General features: G+C 37.3%; 1 protein-coding gene across 1 annotated transcript; it reads left to right on the top strand.

The window, feature by feature from the left end:
- Window positions 1-2,137: 2,137 nt before the first annotated feature.
- LOC122598424 (dnaJ homolog subfamily C GRV2) lies at window positions 2,138-20,278 on the top strand. Its single transcript, XM_043771018.1, has 22 exons — window positions 2,138-2,937; window positions 4,101-4,334; window positions 4,421-4,508; window positions 4,590-4,798; window positions 4,868-4,969; window positions 5,043-5,105; window positions 5,172-7,301; window positions 8,101-8,463; window positions 9,101-9,241; window positions 9,360-9,752; window positions 10,609-11,103; window positions 11,977-12,200; window positions 12,282-12,626; window positions 13,778-14,069; window positions 15,072-15,506; window positions 15,963-16,308; window positions 16,838-17,181; window positions 17,784-18,239; window positions 18,435-18,559; window positions 18,696-18,819; window positions 18,976-19,044; window positions 19,697-20,278. Exons 1-22 carry the CDS (start codon window positions 2,443-2,445, stop codon window positions 19,886-19,888), a joined length of 7,665 nt encoding a protein of 2,554 aa, XP_043626953.1. The 5' UTR covers window positions 2,138-2,442; the 3' UTR covers window positions 19,889-20,278.
- Window positions 20,279-20,383: the final 105 nt, after the last annotated feature.

A 20,383-nucleotide genomic window follows, 5' to 3' on the forward strand; every position in this document is an offset into this window, starting at 1 on the left:
CTAAAAGAAGAGAAGAGAGGAATTGTTTTAGTTAGGGTTTTTACAAATCTAATTGTCATACAAAACCCTTAACCCATAACCTCTATATATAGGACAATTAGTTAGGGTTTCTAAACTTGATGGGCAAGTTTAGTCAAGGCCTAAAACCCACTTGGAATTTTCGCCCCCGCCTCCCTTTTAGGATTAATTAGAGCCCAACTATAATTCCTAATTTACAATTAAGTCCTTCTCTTTTAATTAATAAACATATTTAAACAATCGTTTATTAATTATTTCGTGATCTAATTAATTAATTAATTAATAAATTACATTAAATATATTAATTAATTATAGTTACATTTACGTTGAGGTCTGATCCTGTAGGCTTAAATACTTTTCAGACATACATTCATTTTACGTGATCATATTCCAACACAAACATATTCATATAATTATGCAATCGTATCAGAAAAGGATTTAAAGTCGTCTAAAAAAAGAGAACCAAACTCGTTAGTCAAACATGTGAACTTGATAGTCAAACATGCGAACTCGTTAGTAGATGAAGTCTGAAACATGGCAATTTTTTTGAGAACTCGGTAGTTAAATATGCGAAATTGATCATGAAATATGCGAACACAGTAGTCCAAATTTGTGAACTAATATTATAGCAACTTCTATAACTCTGTAGTCCATAGCAGTCAAAACTAGCTAATGAACTTGCTAAGTTGTGAAATTGATAGTCAGATTTGCAAACTCATTACTCAAAACTTGTGAACTTGGTAAGTTGCAACTTCCATCGAACTCGATTGTTAATCTTAAATTGTTTAGCTTGTTTTTACTAATTTAACCTTTCATATCAAGATTGTGTTTGGTTAGTTGGAATAACTACTAGAATGCAATGAGTCATTTCATTACTTCATTAATAATGTGTTTGGTTGATTTTTATGAAGACAATGACCCATTCACAAAATATTGCAATTTCTTAAAAAACCGTCTATTTCATTCTTTACAAAAAGGTAATTTTTTTCCATTCCATCATCACATTTAAGAGAAATTTCCAATTTATCCTTATATAAAATAAAGATAACAGTAACAATATTTGAAAAGTTAATTGGCCTTTTTAAGTATAAATGTCAATTACAATTATAACCTTTTAATTTCTCCACTAACAATTACCTTCTTTTAAGTTTTAATTCCATTACATTTGATCATAACAACCATACATGACATAAATGGTAATAACTCATTCAATTATTATGTTCATTATAATATTATAATGTCATTATTTCATCCGGTTTAACCAAACAAAGCACGGTTTATAAAAGTATAATTATAAAAGGGAAGTAAATATGAGACTTTTATACACTCAATTTGGGTGCACATACTATTTTTTAATACATAAAAAACATGAGTTCAACTATTTATTTAAAATACTAAAAAATTATCATGTTAAGAGGTTTTTACCAAATCTGAGTATGTAACAATCACACACTTACTTTCTCGCTATAATAAGGTGTTACTAGACTTATGTCTGCACAATGCATCGAAGATTGGGGTAGTGGTGGCGGTGACGGGTGGCGGAGGTAGTGGCGACGGTAGTGTCGTCAAGCGGTGGCAGTGACAGTGGTGGGGACGACAATGATGAATGTAAAAGTAATTAATTTGAAGCTGATAATGTAATTATTTTAAAAGTTGGGGTATTTATGTTGTAAATTATTTTATTTAAAGATATTATAATATATAAGTATATTAGATAAAAATATTTAAATTAATAAATAAGAGAGAAAAAATAATTTTGGTTTTCAAATGATTAAAGTTTAAGGAAAAAAAAAGACACTCGTTTATTTTATTAGATAGTATAAATTTAAGATAGTATAAATTTAGATATAGATTAGCAAGTTTATTAAGTTTTGATGAATTTTATGTTGGATTGTCAGCTAATAAAAAAGAGAAGACAAATGTAGGCTGTCACAACTCACAAGCAAGCAAGCAACTCACAGACTGCATGACTGTCAATTCCACCATAAATCTTTTCGATCAAAAACACTTCACCAATTTGTCATAATCAATCCCTAATTCCCCGTAATCACACTTTAATTACCATCCCGATCCATCACAAAAAATCACACTTTATATAATTAACTAGTATATAGTAATAGTTAATTGATCGAATATCTTGATAATCATTTGTGATCATCAACTTAGGGTTTTTGTTTATGTTACATATTAGTTTTACTGCTATGATTTCATTGAATTTAATTTGCTTAATTAGTTTGATATTTGCTTATAATTATTAGGGTTTAATAGTTTTAGTTACTGATTTACGGTCCCCCTGTAGTCGCACTGGGTGCGAATCAATCCCGGCAACGCCCGGTTTATAGACCGGTTACAGCCGGTACACGATTATGGTCATTTCTTACTCCCAGTACTCCTAAACCTTATTCCTTACATTACCTGCCACAAATGGATTTTGTTTTCCGTCACTCGACTGATCACAATAACACGCACGAAGCGTCCACTAGTTCGCCACGGACGGCTACTACGGCCGTCCATCCACCGCCGCCTCTTCCGACGTTGTCGTTGGAAGAACCTGAGTATTTGTGTCGGTATTTAGTTATCAAGCATTCATGGAGAGGGAGGTATAAGAGGATATTGTGTATATCGTATGATAATATCGTGACGTTAGATCCTGGGACGTTGTCGGTAACTAATAGTTATGATGTTGGGAGTGATTTTGAAGGTGCGTCTCCAATTATAGGCAAAGATGAGAATAGTTTGGAGTTTAATGTTAGTGTGAGGACGGATGGACGTGGGAAGTTTAAAGGGATGAAGTTTTCGTCTAGGTATAGAGCGAGTATTTTGACTGAGTTGCATAGAATAAGGTGGAGTAGAATTGGTACGGTTGCTGAGTATCCCGTGCTTCATCTTCGGAGAAAGACTGCTGAATGGGCCCCGTATGTAAGTTTCACATTCTTATTCTTATTATATCTATATAATGTTTTGTGATAGTTTGTTTGATATTTGATATAACTGTGGTAGTGTTCTTTAATAGTAGAGTCTTTCGAGCTTTAGATTTGTGTTTAGTATCTGGGATTTGAAATGGGGTTGAATGTGATTTTTGTAAGTGATAACTGCGACTTGAATTGTTAGAATTAGAACGAGATAGTTATGGAATCGCTAGACTAAACGTCTTTTGTTTTGTTAGTATATTGAATATGGGAGGCTTTATTGTAGTTTGGGTAGAAAAAATGGTTCATGTGTGTTAGCTTAGAACATGATACAACCGGGAAGCATGTACTTGTTTGTGATTAAATAAAAGATGTTGTGGGTCATCTAGCTTAGATAATCTGAAATCTCTTTTATGCATTTTTCATGTTGTCTGCATTCTATGTTTGGGTGCCTAGAAAGAATTACGGAGTACCATCAAGTGATATCGAATACTGACCTTTCCAGGTCACTTACTTTAGAATTACACATCCACACAAAATCCACTCATACTTACATATTGTTCACCATGGGACCAAAATTTACAACATATTGGTTGATGGGTCACATCAAACTCCCCTAGGACCAAAGCCCCTGGGACTTTTGAGACTACTGAAATAAGATATATAACACAACTCAAGACTTCACCTACATTGCTAATTAATTCCCATATTTTTTTAACATCGCTCTTGCTTTTCAAAATAGCTATCAGTCAAATCATCTACACCCAATGATTATGGCTAAAGAAAGGCCAGGAATATAGACCATATAGGTTTCAACATCTTTAAAGATATAGTCATATAACTTGTTGATACTTTAGAGTGAACCACAGAAAATAGAATACTATAAGTCAAATATAAATTTGAGGGAGTTCTTATGAATCAAAACGTCCAGCCCTTGTTTCTTATAAATGGAAGGACTATCTTATGAACACCCAAAGATTTTATTGAGATGTTACTAAACTTAAATAGATCATTAAGCGTTGCTTAAAAATAATTAATTTGAAGCTGAAAATTTGACTCAAATCTTAAAAATTGCTAAAAGCTTAGGTTGAGGTTCAGTGATGTGTATGTATTCTTAAGTGATGTGTATGTATTCTTAACATTGTGCCTGAAGTCGTTCATATGCATCAACAGAAACTCAAAGTGACCTATGTTGGAGTTGAACTTGTTGAATTAAAATCTGGAGATTTACGGTGGTGTCTGGATTTTAGAGACATGGACTCAACTGCTATTATTCTTCTTTCCGATGCGTACGGGAGAAAAAATGCTGAGCCCGGGGGTTTTATTCTCTGTGCACTTTATGGAAGAAAGTCAAAAGCCTTTCAAGCGTCTCCAGGGACTTCAAATTCTGCTATCATAGCAAGTTTGGTTAGTTGATCACTTCCATATTTGTAAATTATGCTCCTTTCGTGTTAAGCTGACTTTTTTGTTTTCTCGTCTAATGTTTTTACCAGACAAAAACCGCAAAGTCAACAGTTGGAGTGTCACTAGCTGTTGAAAGTTCCCAATCACTAACTGTTAACGACTATTTACAACGAAGGGGTAAGTATATACAGTGGTGTCTATAGTCACATTTACTATATTTTTGAAAAATATGCTCTAAGCAGTGGTGTCAAAACGCAGCTAAAGACGGCGTGGGAGCGGAAGAAACTCCTTGTGGAGGTTGGTCTGTTATGAGACTACGAACTGCCGCCCATGGAACACTTGGCACACCACCATCGGGTTTGGTAGTTGGACCGAAAGGGGGACTTGGGGAACAAGGGGATGCTGTATCTCGTCAACTTATTTTGACAAAGGTTTCACTTGTGGAGAGACGTCCAGAAAACTATGAGGTTAGCTGATGTCATATGTTATTTTTTAAAAGACTAATATTTTGATTTATTATATGGTGAATGTTGCAGGCTGTTATTGTCCGTCCTTTATCTTCAGTGAGTTCTCTTGTTCGATTTGCTGAGGAACCACAGATGTTTGGTATTGAATTCAATGATGGATGTCCAGTTCATGTGAGAACTTTTACTCCAATATTCTGTTTTATTCTCTAAGTTGACTTTCTTTGATTAAGCTTCCTTCTTTCAGGTATATTCTAGCACTTCCAGAGATGGTTTACTTGCAGCAGTTCGGGATATGATACAAACTGAGGTATAAGTTTGCACCTTTTAGCTAAGCACATCAGTTTATCTATTAATCGACATGTTTACCTTACAGGGTCAGTGTTCAGTGCCTGTTCTGCCCAGGCTTACTATGCCAGGTCATCCGATTGATCCCCCATGTGGCAGAGCTCATTTACAGCTTCAACAAGTAACCGGTAGGCCACAACGTGCAATAGCTGACATGGAAACTGCCGCTATGCATTTAAAACATATGGCCGCAATCGCCAAAGATGCTGTGGCTGAAGGAGGTTCTGTTCCTGGATCAAAAGCTAAACTTTGGAGAAGAATAAGAGAATTCAATGCATGCATTCCATACGCTGGCGTCCCTCACAATATTGAAGTCCCTGAAGTAATTTTAATGGCTTTAATTACATTAATCCCAGCTGTTCCGAATCTGCCACCAGAGTCTCCTCCTCTGCCACAACCTTCTCCTAAAGCAGCTGCTACTTTTATAGGGTTCGTTTCTTGTTTAAGAAGGTTATTGGCATCAAGAACCGCCACCTCACACGTGATGGCATTTCCTGCTGCTGTTGGGAGAATTATGGGTTTGTTACGAAACGGTTCTGAAGGGGTAGCGGCTGAAGCTGCAGAACTTATAGCGGTCCTTATTGGCGGTGGTCCCGGGGATAACAACGTATTAACAGACTCAAAAGGTGATTATCGTGCTACAATCATGCACACAAAGTCTGTGTTGTTTGCTCAGCAGGGTAATCTTGTAGTTTTGGTTAACCGATTGAAATCGATGTCTGTTTCACCACTGCTATCAATGTCAGTTGTGGAGGTTTTGGAGGCAATGATATGTGACCCACATGGTGAAACTACAGATATTAGTGTTTTTGTTGAATTATTACGCCAGGTTGCGGGGTTAAAACGTCGGTTGTTTGCATTATTTGGGCACCCTGCAGAAAGCGTGCGGGAAACAGTGGCAGTGATTATGCGGACAATTGCAGAGGAAGATGCAATTGCAGCAGAGTCCATGCGTGATGCTGCATTACGTGACGGTGCTTTATTGAGGCATTTGTCAAGTGCTTTTTTCCTACCTTCCGGTGAAAGACGAGAAGTAAGTCGACAGCTTGTGAGCCTTTGGGCAGACTCTTATCAACCTGCTCTCGATTTACTATCTCGAGTATTGCCACCAGGCCTGGTTGCGTATTTACACACTCGGTCTGAAGGAGATGTTACTGAAGATTATTCTTATCAGGAAGGCTCATTGATGAGTAGTAGAAGGAGACGTTTACTTCAACAAAGAAAAAGTCATGCAGTAAAAGGTGCAACATCACCTAGAGATACTCTGTCCCCCGTTACCAACTATGATGCTAGTGATCACCCCTCGGCAGTTTACACAGGTGAAAACATATCAAGTGCATTGGCTGGTGATCATTCTGCAGGTGTTGCTTCTCCGGATGCATCATTGGCGGGTGAAAATCCACCACTTGAATCAGTTTCTAATTTGGTCGATTTGGATGCGTTGCCGAACTCAGATCTTACGGCTCCAGCTCAGGTTGTTGTAGAGAATACGCCGGTCGGGTCCGGAAGATTGCTATTGAACTGGCCTGAATTTTGGCGGGCTTTTAGTCTTGATCATAACCGTGCTGATTTGATTTGGAATGAGCGGACCCGTCAGGAATTGCGTGGTGCATTGCAGGCTGAGGTTCATAAACTTGACGTGGAAAAGGAGCGAACTGAAGATATCGTTCCTGGAAGTTCGTCTTCAGAATCGAATGGTCAAGATAGTCTTCCCCAGATGTCATGGAACTACACCGAGTTCTCAGTCAGATATCCGAGCTTATCCAAAGAAGTTTGCGTTGGTCAATATTATTTGCGGTTGCTGCTTGAGAGTGGAAGCAATTCACGGACAGAAAAGTTTCCCTTGCGAGACCCAGTTGCATTTTTTCGAGCTTTGTATCATCGCTTTTTGTGTGATGCAGACACGGGACTTACTGTTGATGGCGCGGTTCCTGATGAATTGGGAGCTTCTGATGATTGGTGTGATATGGGAAGACTAGATGGTTTTGGGGGTGGTGGCGGGTTCTCTGTTCGAGAGCTTTGTGCTAGAGCAATGTCAATTGTATATGAGCAACATCATAATACCATAGGCCCGTTTGAAGGTACGGCACATATTACAGTTCTGTTGGACAGGACTGATGATAGAGCTTTGAGGCATCGACTGCTGCTGCTTCTTAAGGTAGAAAGACATTATCCCTTCGATCACCCTGAATCCCACAAAACAAAAGTAAAAGATTACTTGCATGTAGATGTGTTGATCTTACCCTTTTACTCCTGAATGGGTTGAGTTGTGTTATGTTTTCCCTATGCTGGTTATGGTGCCTTTTTATTTGGAGGGGGTGGGGGTCTGCTTAAGGGAAGTGGCCACGAGTGTACGCCCCTTTATAGGGGTGAGCAGCAAGCAGATGTCAAGTGGGCTGGAAGTATAAACAAGTGTGTGTTTTTCAATGTGTAAAAATTCCTACATTTTTTGCTTAAAAGATGTTGAGTATCTTCAAATAATAGTATAAAATGAAGTTTGAAATCAATGCTAATATAATAACTGTTAATAAAAATTTAAAAATTGTATTGGTTAACACAAATACTCTGTTGCAACAACCAGTACCAGCTTTGACATGTTCCCCAATCTGCCCATTTTGCCATTGTATGGACTATGGATCCGCATAAGGAAATTAGGCGTGGACTGGAAGTTAAAACAAGTGCGTGTTTTTGAATGTGTTAAGTCTTTTAAATGTTTCACTAAAAGGATGTGGAGTATCATTGAAATAAAAGTATTACAAAAGTTAAAGGTTGTACAGGACAAATGCTGTGCTGATTGCTGAACAACCAGTACCAGTTTTGACATGTATCCCAATGTGCCCATTTTGCCAGCTCTATTTATATGAATGCTCTAACGAATTCACAAATTGGGTTGACAAGATATTGCATTATGTTTCTTGCAGTAATCTCGAGGTTAAGCCTAAGTTTTTGTTTTTCAGGTTTTAATGAAGGTTTTATTGAATGTGGAGGCTTGTGTCCTGGTTGGCGGGTGTGTCCTGGCAGTCGATTTACTGACAACTGTTCATGAAGTTTCAGAAAGGACGGTTATTCCTTTGCAATCTAATTTGATAGCTGCGTCTGCTTTCATGGAACCTTTGAAGGAATGGTTATTCATTGATAAGGATGGTGTACAAGCTGGCCCAGTGGAGAAAGATGCTATCAGAAGGTTTTGGTCAAAGAAAACTATTGATTGGACAACAAAGTGCTGGTCTTCTGGGATGCCTGACTGGAAGAGGTTGCGTGATATTCGTGAACTTCGCTGGGCTCTTGCTGGCCGGGTTCCTGTCCTCACTCCTCCCCAGGTAATTTATGTGAAGAGGCGGCAGGATGTGCAGGTTAGGTTAGGGGTTTGAAACAGCCATTTTTCGGAATGGGTTAAGGCTGGTTAGGGTGGACTGGATTGACCTGTAAATAGTTATGTGCCCCCCCTCTGATAAGTAATTATGCGTTATACTATATATTCAGTATTAATCTTCATAATCTAATTTGTATGCTTGTCCTATCTCCTCTTAGCTGAATTTTATTAATTTGACCCATGTGAGATTAATTACATCCTAAATTGACACGTTTAAAAGTAACACCTTGACTGATATTTCAACTACCTAGTATCATTGTACAACAATAGTGTTATCAATGATATTATGAATATGCTTTGATGTAATTTGGTTGCAGATTTTTCATGTCGTTCTTTTGAATTCTTGAGATAAGTTATATTTCTTCTTGTACTTGCTTGTCACTTGCCAAATATGTTTGCTTCACATATACTTGTAATTTTCGTACATATATACGACTTTAGTCCCAAGTAGATTATGGCACTTTTGAGGGGTGATAACTACTGGGAAATTGATATATCATCTTTTAGCTAAATTTGTTTGTTAGGCAGTTTTTGGCTGACATGATTTTTGTTCTGTGTCTGAAATAGTGGTTCATTTGTTGCAGGTAGGTGAAGCGGCATTGTCTATATTACACAGCATGGTATCTGCACATTCAGATATAGATGATGCAGGAGAAATTGTTACCCCAACTCCTAGAGTTAAAAGAATCTTATCAAGTTCACGTTGTCTTCCCCATATTGCCCAGGTTTTCTTTCGAATTTGATACTTCATAATGGTTATACTTGCAGTAATATGACTTGTTAATTTGTAGTCAACATCTCTAAAAATAACTCAGTAATATAATAGTTATTACTGTAATGTAGGCCATGCTTTCTGGGGAACCAGCTATTGTTGAGGTTTCTGCTGCTCTGATAAAAGCCGTTGTTACTAGAAACCCCAAGGCGATGATTAGACTATACAGTAGTGGTGTGTTTTATTTTGCTTTGGCATACCCGGGATCTAATCTCGTTACTATTGCACAACTCTTCTTCACCACCCATGTTCACCAAGCTTTCCATGGTGGTGAGGAAGCGGCAGTTTCTTCATCATTGCCCTTGGCCAAGCGGAGTGTGCTTGGTGGTCTTCTACCTGAGTCTTTACTGTATGTTCTCGAGCGTAGTGGTCCAACTGCATTCGCTGCAGCTATGGTTTCTGATTCCGACACTCCCGAGATAATATGGACTCACAAAATGCGGGCAGAGAATCTCATTCATCAGGTAATTTAAACTTTAAAGTGTTCCACTCTATATGATCAATATGTAAGATGATATGAGTATATGACAAGGTGAGCATAAACTAGAGGCACCAAAATAGGCGGGCTGGGTAACAGGGCGAAAGGGGTTAGTGTTTAAATGGGTCAGTTTTGGAACTGGCTGAGTTCAGTTGGCCAGAAACATATATTTTTAATTTAGTTTTTGAATATCATTAGGACTTATGTGTCATGTATGTTTGAAATGTGATATATGCAGGAAATAGCAACATGTTACTTTCCGTATTTCTTTAGTATTAATAATTTACTTTCGGATTTATTTAAAAATAATGTATGTTCAGTTTTCTTTGTTACAAAACATGCTTTATAAACTACTTATCATAGCAATGAGTGACTTGACACTTTTTTTTTTTGCTGAAATAGGCATGAGCTTTACATGTAAGATGTCTTATGATTGTCCATGTGGATTTTTCCCATGTACTTTGCTCCTGACTTGGAAATTTCGTATTGGATTTTACGTTTATATATTTAGTTTAAAGTTTCTTAAAGGAACAGTTTATGAGGTCTTATGCTATGCCTATATACATTTGTGTGACTTCTGATCTGCTCTTTTTTAAGAAAATATCTTTCATTTGTTTGACACGTTAGAGAAGAACCATTACCCATCATAAGTAAATGGGTCGAAATCTCCATCTCTAACATCAAATTTAGGGGTATATTAGTGATAGGTTCTATAGGAACTGGACGATCTTATTTGGTCAAATACCTAGCGAAAAACTCCTATCTTCCTTTCATTACGGTATTTCTGAACAAGATTTTGTCAATGTTTTTTAAGAGAGTTATGCAATTTTTTTGTAATGCAGGTTTTGCAACATCTTGGTGATTTCCCCCAGAAGTTATCCCAGCATTGTCATTGTTTATATGATTATGCTCCTATGCCACCAGTTACATATCCTGAACTCCAAGACGAAATGTGGTGCCATAGATATTACCTCCGTAACTTATGTGACGAGATTCGATTTCCTAATTGGCCTATTGTTGAACATGTTGAGTTTTTACAATCATTGCTTGTAATGTGGCGTGAGGAACTAACAAGAAAACCAATGGATCTTTCTGAGGAAGAAGCTTGTAAAATATTACAGATCTCTCTAAGTGATGTCACGAGAGATGAATCTGAGGGTGGTTACTCAACCGGGAATGTAGACGATGATTCTAGTCTATCAAAGAAAATTGAGAACATTGATGAAGAAAAACTTAAGAGACAGTACAGAAAGCTTGCAATGAAATATCATCCTGACAAAAATCCTCAAGGAAGAGAGAAGTTTCTTGCAGTTCAGAAAGCATATGAACGTCTACAAGTAAGATTCTTGTTTTTGCTTCAAAGTTTCTGCAATCAATATGTTTACAAAAGTCCAACATTTGTACACAATTTAGATCGAAATATATAGAAAGAAACAAAATTAGTTTGCGGTTATGCTGGTACACGTAAGCTTCTTGTTTATGCTTCAACTTTTTCGCAATCAATATGCTTACAGAAGCTCAATATGAAGCTTGTAGATAGTTAAAAAAATTGATGTACATAAACTGGAACGCCGTATTTTAGTTTGACATGGAAAAGAGTGTCCAACCACACATTTGTTTTTTCATAGAGGTGGCAGCATGGGTTGATTTGGGTTTTGTACTTATGTTTTATTTCTTACTGGTCTGACATTTAAAAGATAAAAATAAAAATTTTTAGCTTTAAAGGAAACTGGTCGAACAGGTTGAAAGTTGCTCCAAGTTTATTGTAATGAATACATTAAAACAATATTCTAAATCATTCTATTCAAAATTTATATTTATTATTATTGAAAGAGTATAAATATGTATCCATATCGAAACATTCGGGTTGTTTGGTTTAGTTTAAAGCTATCTTATAGGTGCAGCTATACTCTTAGGTGCTTTTACAAAAGACATGCACTTCCTCATATGTCCTGGGTTAACTTATTATATTTTTAAAGTGCCATAAGCTGATTAGTACCCTTAAAAAACTAAGCCAAACACCCATAATTATTTACAAAAACCGGAAACTTGGAAAAAATTCGTTTCAGGTCAACCCACCTGATCCCACTAGTGCCAAAAATCACTCTTTTCCACTTCTTTAATGAACCTGTTGATATATGTATTTGTTTAGTTTTCTTCTTCTGGAAACTTGTACCATGTTGCGAAATTGTTAATATAATTATGCGTAGGCGACAATGCAAGGTTTGCAAGGCCCGCAACCATGGAGGTTGCTGCTTTTGCTCAAGGGACAGTGCATTCTATATAGACGGTATGGAGATGTCTTGGAGCCATTTAAGTATGCTGGATATCCAATGCTATTAAATGCTGTGACAGTCGATAGTGATGACACCAATTTCTTATCCTTGGAACGTGCACCTTTACTTGTTGCTGCCTCGGAGCTGACCTGGCTCACGTAAGTACCACAGATGCACTACAAAACTTTTTTGTAAATTTACCTTTCTTATATAACGGTGTGGACGTGCTGTGGTTGTAGGTGTGTCTCTTCTTCATTGAATGGTGAAGAGCTTGTGAGGGATGGAGGCATACAACTTTTAGCCACACTTCTTTCACGATGCATGTGTGTGGTTCAACCAACTACTCATGGAAACGAACCATCTACTATTATTGTAACGAATGTAATGCGGACATTTTCTAGCTTGAGCCAGTTTGAGAGTGCTAGAACTGAAGTACTTGAGTTATCTGGGTTAATTGAAGACATTGTGCACTGTACCGAGTTAGAGCTCGCACCAGAAGCTGTAGATGCATCTCTTCAGACCATTGCTCATCTTTGTGTGTCCTCTGAATTACAAAACGCTTTGTTGAAGGCCGGAGTGCTGTGGTAAGTCTGTTATCACTATTAATTTACATCCTGCTTTATAAACGAGGCTACGTGGGTGTGTTATTTTTGAAGGTCATTAGGCAACAAGCTAAATGTTTTAACTAAAATAAAGCCAATCAGATGGGTCCAACGGTCTGAAGTCACTTGAATTGTATACAAGTGCATATCAACCTCCTAAATATTAAAGGATCTAGTTTATTTTTGTACTGATAGTTCAGTAGTCATATTTCACAAGTATATCATATAAAAGTCAAAATTAATAAAAAGTGTCATTGCGGGTCGGCTTGTTCACCTCGACCCAATCCTCTTTTATCTTCGCTCGAAGTTACCGAATTTGCCACCTCTACTTCCAACTTCAGATTTTGTTTTTCTGGTTTATTCTGTTGATTTTGGTTATTTTTTACTATAATCTACTTACCATGTTATTTACAAGTGCTTTCTACTTGCAATAGTCAATTACTGTATAATCCTGCAGCAACCCTTATTCATATATTCTTCTAGACTCTTTTGTTTCCACAGTATCTTTCTATCTCTATGTATGCTATATATTTTAACGTATTATTATTAATGATGACACCTATTTACTTTATGTCTATATTATTCCAAATAAATTTTTAATTTAGGTCTGTTTGGAATCGGAAAGCTATTGTATGCATTATCTTAATTAAGTGGATCTATTACCGTGTGTTGGTTTTTAGCTGTCATGAGTCACGTTGATGGTAACAATATACGCAATGACTAGAGTTGGCAGTGTTGATCCTATAGGTATGGGTCAGTCTGAGTTATGTTTTATCTCCAACAAGTCAAATGGATAAAATAAAATTAGTTAGCTTAATAGTAAATTGATCAAATGGGTTGAATAGATCGTTGGTCGCCAGAAGGGTAAATTTGATGCACAAATCCTTTACATATTTAATTTTCAAAAAGATAGGCCAGTCTTAAAAGTTGTAATATTCTAATCATATTTATAGGTTGGACCAAAATATTTTTAGGTCAACTTGACTCACAAAAGTTCCCTGTATTGACCCATTTTTAACCTGCTGATCTTAGCTCAGGCAATAATCGTCTTCACTTATTTTTGATAATCTCGTGGAATTCTTATGATCGCTGGACTATCATCTGATCTGTGTTATCTCTGTCTTTGTGGTTAGGTATCTGCTACCTTTGCTGCTTGAATATGACTCGACTGTAGAAGAGCCGGATACCACAGAGGCACATGGAGTTGGTGTTAGTGTGCAAGCTGCTAAAAATTTGCATGCAGTTCAAGCTGCACATGCTTTATCAAGGATTAGTGGCTTGACAGCTGCAAGTCCAACACCTTATAACCAAGAGGCAGCTGATGCTCTTAAAGCTCTTTTAACTCCTAAACTTTGCAGCATGCTCAAAGAAGAGCTACCGAAGGAGCTCTTGATAAAATTAAACTCGAATTTGGAGTTACCTGAGGTGAAGTCTTTTCTTGCTTTTAGGTTTTTACGATCATCTGTAGCCATCTTAACCTCCTCCTCCCCCTCCCCCTCCTCCTGATCACTCCGGCGAGCCTGTGCTCATCGGCCATCCCTTCGGGTTCTTCAGTTTCTAACACTGCAAACCGATAGCCTTTATTATTGCTTATTGCCATCATGACTCACTTTATTTCCTTATTTATGTGATTATGTGACACGTCTATCTTTGACACTATTACCATTAGCTAAAAGACACCCCCCAACCCACCCACGGCAGGATTGGACATTGTTGGTGTGCCTTTCTTTCACGCAAATGTTGACTTGTAAATTGCGTAACTGGATCCAAATGGTTACTTGAATGTTATAGAATGATTTAGCAGATGTATACTCTTGTAACTGGTACATTTGAAATGTTGGATGTTTGTATCAAAAGGAAGCATGTGATGTGGTAGCATTGGAATCAGATAATCACCTTTATTAAAATAGGCCATGAAAGAGTGGTTTGATGTCATGCTACTTTAAGCTGTGATAATCAGATAACTAGATTCCTGAGTGTTCGACATTTTAATATTATCTATAACATGACTGAAATAGTTCGTTTATTTTAAAATAGGATTAATGATTAAATTGAGGGAGAAAAAGTAATCTTTTAGCTGTACATAATCTACTTTTATGCTAATTTCCAGTGTAGAGGTAGATAAACTTGAAACTTGCCTATTTAACTTTTATTTTATGTGTAGGTAATTAGTTGTTGTGATTCATTATGTGATCCATAGATAATTGGATAGTCATAAGCTGATTATTTTTATCCAGTCAGTTATGTTGGTTATTGTAACTTCAGTTCTCAATAATCAGTTCAATTGTTCCAGAATGCAAATCCAACCATGTCCTACCCCATCCACCCACCCACCTCCCCAGATTCATTTTGATTGTCGTTTTTCTTTTTACCTTTCTACAAGACGTAGTGCATAAGGGATTTATCTTTGATGTCATATGGTGGCAGATTATTTGGAATTCATCAACCCGAGCAGAGCTATTGAAGTTTGTAGACCAGAAACGTGCAGCTTTAGCACCTGATGGTTCTCATAGCTTGAATGATTCACATGGTTTCTCATATGAAGCGCTATCAAAAGAGATCCGCATTGGGAATGTGTATCTAAGGGTCTATAATGATCAGCCTGAATTTGAGATAAGTGAACCAGAATCTTTTTGTGTTGCTCTTGTCGAATTTATATCGACCATTGTACGCAATCAGTTTGCTACTGAGCCTGATACACATATAATTGGCTCAAATCACAAGACACCGGAACTTGAAAGCAATCATGATAGCAAAGATGACCCCACAGATAATAATGTAACATCATCAGATGGGAACTTAACACGCAAGGATGATTTAGGCATGGTTGGCAACCTTCAACTTGGGCTGATTTCTCTGCAGGTAACATCATAGATTTGGTAATACTTGCTACATTTGGAAAATGCACAGGTTGGGTACTCAAAACAAGTTAGCGTTAGAATATGTAGTCATTTGGTATGGTTCATAATGGTCATGTTGAAAAATTTGTCTAATATGAACACCAGGTGTGTCAAATATTAAAAATAAGCTATATTGGGTGATAAGTATACTAAATATAATTTGTGTCAAATAATTTGGGAGGTTTTATGCATTACGAATACACCTTTGGCGACTTACAATTCATTTCATCCGTTTTTCTTTGCAAGTCTTTCCAATTTTTTCAATTTTATCCGTTTGACCTAGAGATAAAACATTTCCCAATCCGACAAAGACACTTTTATTATTTTATCAGCCCTTAAAATGGAGGATCTTATCCTCCGAAAGTCTTGTTTAATGATGAAACGCAAGGGGTGCTTATATCTTTTTGGCTTTGTGCAGAATTTGCTAACAAGCGATCCTAATTTGGCATCCGTGTTTTCTTCAAAAGAAAAGTTATTACCTCTTTTTGAGTGCTTTTCTGTGCCGGTTCCATCCGGAAGCAACATTCCACAATTATGTTTGAGTGTCTTGTCACGTTTAACCACACATGCTCCTTGCTTGGAGGCTATGGTAGCAGATGGGTCTAGTGTTCTTTTATTGCTACAAATGCTCCACTCTGCCCCTAATTGTCGTGAAGGGGTTCTCCATGTTCTCTATGCCCTGGCAAGCACACCAGAACTTGCATGGGCAGCTGCCAAGCACGGTGGAGTCGTCTACATTCTTCAACTCCTCCTCCCTTTGCGTGGTTTGTTTTCTTCTTGTGTGTCCTATTTAGTGGTGGCACAAAGGGTGGGATGGATAACAGGCCAAAACGGTTTAGCTTTTAGCGTGGGTTGCTACACCCTGGGTTGATTTGGGTTTGCCAGCAAAATTCTTGCTGTATTATGTTTAAAAGTAAAAGTATAATTAATGTGTTGATTAGTTGAATAATGTTGCCAACTATGTTCCTACAAAATTTATTTACCCTTTTGAATAAGAAGATTAGGAGTTTTGAATTCTAAACCAACAGTTTGAGTTGTCCTTAACTTCTTGTAACTAGTTAATACATTTGAGAGTGCAACGATTAAAGACATATTGTGGATGCTTGTAGTATGCATTAAAAAAGTATACTTTGGGCGTCCTTTGGTGCAGTTGACCTATTCTCATGGCAGTTGGTTTTTATAAGCCGAATTATTTGAGATAAAACATAACCCAATTGTGTTATTGCATGCCATTTTCCGTTCTTATTGAGATTCACACATATCTTTTATTAAGCATTTGTTTTTCTCATGCAGAAGAAGTCCCACTACCTCAAAGAGCAGCGGCTGCCTCTTTGTTGGGGAAGCTTGTTGCACAACCAATGCATGGGCCTAGGGTGGCAATTACACTTGCCAGATTTTTGCCAGATGGATTGGTATCAATTATTAGGGACGGTCCTGGTGAGGCTGTTGTGAGTGCTCTTGAACAAACTACAGAAACTCCAGAACTTGTATGGACACCAGCAATGGCTGCTTCTTTAGCTGCACAAGTTGCAACAATGGCTTCTGATGTTTACCAGGAGCAGATGAAAGGCCGTGTGTTTGATTGGGATGTACCTGAACAAGCATCTAGTCAACAAGAATTGAGAGATGAGCCTCAGGTATGTTAGCTTTTGGATGTCTAGAGGTGACAAAATGGGCGGGGCAGCAATATGGGAAACAGGCAAAACACGCAATTTTTGGTTTGGGGGTCTAGTTCACCCAGAACATTTTTGGTTTGATATTTTATCAAACCAATTTGAATAAAATGTTATAGGAGGTTTTATTCAATAAAACTATTTTTTAGGCGACCTTCAACCCTTGTGTCCCATTTGATCTGTTTTATGTTACCGGCAAGAGATAGATATAGCCAGAATTGACCCATTTATCACTAAATGGGTCAAATTTGTCACCTCAATTATGCATTGGATACACTTCATTCTGAGCCAATCAGTAACATTTTTTTTCGGTGTGTGAGTAATTATTGTCATTTTAAGTTACAATTATAACTTCATTTTTATGGATAAAATGATTTAGGAGGTTTTATGCAATTAAAACTCGTGACCTAGATGACTTAATATGTTGTTAATCTGTTTTGTATCTAAGTATATGGTTTGAAGTTGACCCGATCATAACCAAATGGCTTGAAATTTCTACATTACTCGAGTCCAAAAGTATTCATGAATCTGTTTGTACCGACAATGTACCAAATGCTGATTAACAGGTTGGAGGAATCTACGTGAGGCTATTCTTGAAAGATCCAAAGTTCCCGCTTAGAAACCCAAAGAGATTCTTGGAAGGATTGCTTGATCAGTATCTTTCATCAATTGCTGCTACACATCATAACACTCAAGGGCCTGATCCAGAGCTTCCACTACTCCTATCTGCTGCCTTGGTATCTTTGTTGCGGGTCCACCCTGCACTGGCAGATCATGTTGGGTATCTGGGTTATGTGCCTAAGTTGTTATCTGCTGTGGCCTTCGAGGCAAGACGTGAAACAATGTCTTCAGAAGAATCTAGAATGCCAGATTCCCGCTTTGAAGGTGAGGAGAATCCATCACAAGGATCACAAACCCCTCAAGAGAAGGTCCGTCTTAGCTGCTTACGGGTTTTGCATCAACTAGCAGCTAGCACAACATGTGCAGAAGCTATGGCGGCAACTAGTGTTGGGACAACCCAGGTACATGATTTAGCTTTAACCATTTGCTCTTCCACGTGTAACTGTACAGAATAATTCCAAGTCGATTTAACAAGCTTCTTTTCGTGTTTTTTTGTTTTTCTAGTTTGGATCGGTTTATGTTTCTATCACATATTTGCACCGTAGAAATAGTAACCTTCGTAATGATTTTCGCCTTGTCACCTTTTTTGGGTGCAGGTTGTTCCACTATTAATGAAAGCAATTGGATGGCAAGGTGGAAGCATACTAGCACTTGAGACACTAAAACGTGTGGTAGTTGCTGGAAATAGAGCAAGGGACGCACTTGTTGCACAAGGACTCAGGTATAGATGCATACACACACAACCAGTATCCACCCATCCAAAGAAAAATAAGATGGAAAACTAAGCAGGGTGAAATTATTCACTTAGATACTTCTATTGATTGAGAAGTCAATACTCTTTTGTTACATTGTTGTAGGGTTGGACTCATTGAAGTGCTGCTTGGGCTTCTTGATTGGAGAGCTGGAGGGAGAAATGGACTTTGCTCTCAAATGAAATGGAATGAATCTGAAGCATCCATTGGGCGGGTGCTTGCAATTGAGGTTAGCTCGTTTTAGGTTGGCCATGAAATATGGTGTTGCCAAGTTCCTCATAGTATAAAATGAATAAAAAATTAGGATCTGTATACATTAAAGTTTTTGAATAATGTTTGCATTTACTTATTAAGTTTTTTTTTTTTCATGTGTGTGTCAATTTAGGTTTTGCATGCATTTGCAACAGAAGGAGCGCACTGTACTAAAGTTCGTGACATACTAGATTCTTCCGAAGTAAGTTATCATCTAGATTCGCACTTATGTGACAATTTTGTCCTTTTTAACTTCAAATGGGTCGATTTGTGTTATGTTTTGTGTAAGGATTAAATATGTTAAACTAAAATGTTTCATTGAAACGGATACAGCTCAAATTTAATGTGTTTTATTGCAATTAGTTTTGTATGTGTGAGGTATAAATTTTCTATAAACTTAAAATACATGGCTAATAAAGTGTTTGTCGGTCAGGCACTCAGGCCAGCCTTAGATTCACTCTGAAAAGGCCCCTGATTTGACCTGTTACCCAACCCATCTATTCGTCACTTTTGCTTTCTGTTGATGGTGTAAGATCTCCACTGGTTAATGATAGCTTTTATATATAATGTTCTTGGTTTCGCTTGCATGTGGCATGTCGAAGCAACAATAAAAGCCTCCCTAGCTGGTTTTTGTTGAAAGAGCTCTTTTTTTACTCTGTCGAAGTTGCATACTTTCCAACCATATAGTTACCAGATATTTTGATTAAATCGTGATGTTTATTTTGCATGAATAATGCTCAGTTTAGCGCTGGAAGTTCTAGGATATTGATAAAACGTTTTTCATCTTGAAACAGACTCCAGATCTTATATGTCTGTTTTATTTTGATATCAATGAGTGAATGTCATTTTGGCAGGTTTGGGCAGCTTATAAAGACCAGAAGCATGATCTTTTCCTTCCTTCTAATGCTCAAATAGCAAGTGCTGGAATTGCTGGACTAATTGAAAACTCTTCCCCATCAAGGCTTACTTATTCTTTAACTGCTCCCCCCCCTCATCCTAACTCATCAAAACCTCCCGCTATCACATCCGAGTCGAATGGATCATAATCGAGTTGATTGGACTACAGAGCAATGGCCATAAGAACTTACCCTAATCCCAATCTTGATAACTTATAATATAAATGTTTTGGCCCAACTACCATAAAAATAACAGATCATATTGTTTCTTTGTATAGCATACTGTACAGTGCTCCATCTCTCATGCTTGTACCATAGAGGGTGGAAGATGGATCTTTCTTTAGATCAACTGAAGATAATTGTTTCTGTAAAGAATCTTTGGATGGAAATTTTCGCATATATAGTGGAGGTGATTTTGAGCTTGGTATAGACTTTGTTTCTATGTATGTAGTTCGATAGCAGTCCTTGTTACGTTTGTCTCAAGTGGAAGCTCTGCACTTTGTGTTACAGTTTCAATTTTTCTATGTTTTTGATCGTTCATTCTCTTGGCCCTCGTTGGTTGGTACATGTACTTTGTGCACAATCCATTGCGTACATACAATATATTTTATAGTCAATAGTATGTAGAGGTAGCTATTGTGATTA

This window comes from Erigeron canadensis, chromosome 4, assembly GCF_010389155.1.
Source record: "Erigeron canadensis isolate Cc75 chromosome 4, C_canadensis_v1, whole genome shotgun sequence".
Lineage (NCBI taxonomy): Eukaryota > Viridiplantae > Streptophyta > Magnoliopsida > Asterales > Asteraceae > Erigeron > Erigeron canadensis.

Coding starts and splice junctions, on each gene's coding strand:
- LOC122598424 (XM_043771018.1), top strand. CDS start 2,443: ATGGATTTTGTTTTCCGTCACTCGACTGATCACAATAACACGCACGAA. Junction 9,753..10,608: donor CAGAGAATCTCATTCATCAG/GTAATTTAAACT, acceptor TTTGTAATGCAG/GTTTTGCAACATCTTGGTGA. Junction 12,201..12,281: donor TCGGAGCTGACCTGGCTCAC/GTAAGTACCACA, acceptor CTGTGGTTGTAG/GTGTGTCTCTTCTTCATTGA.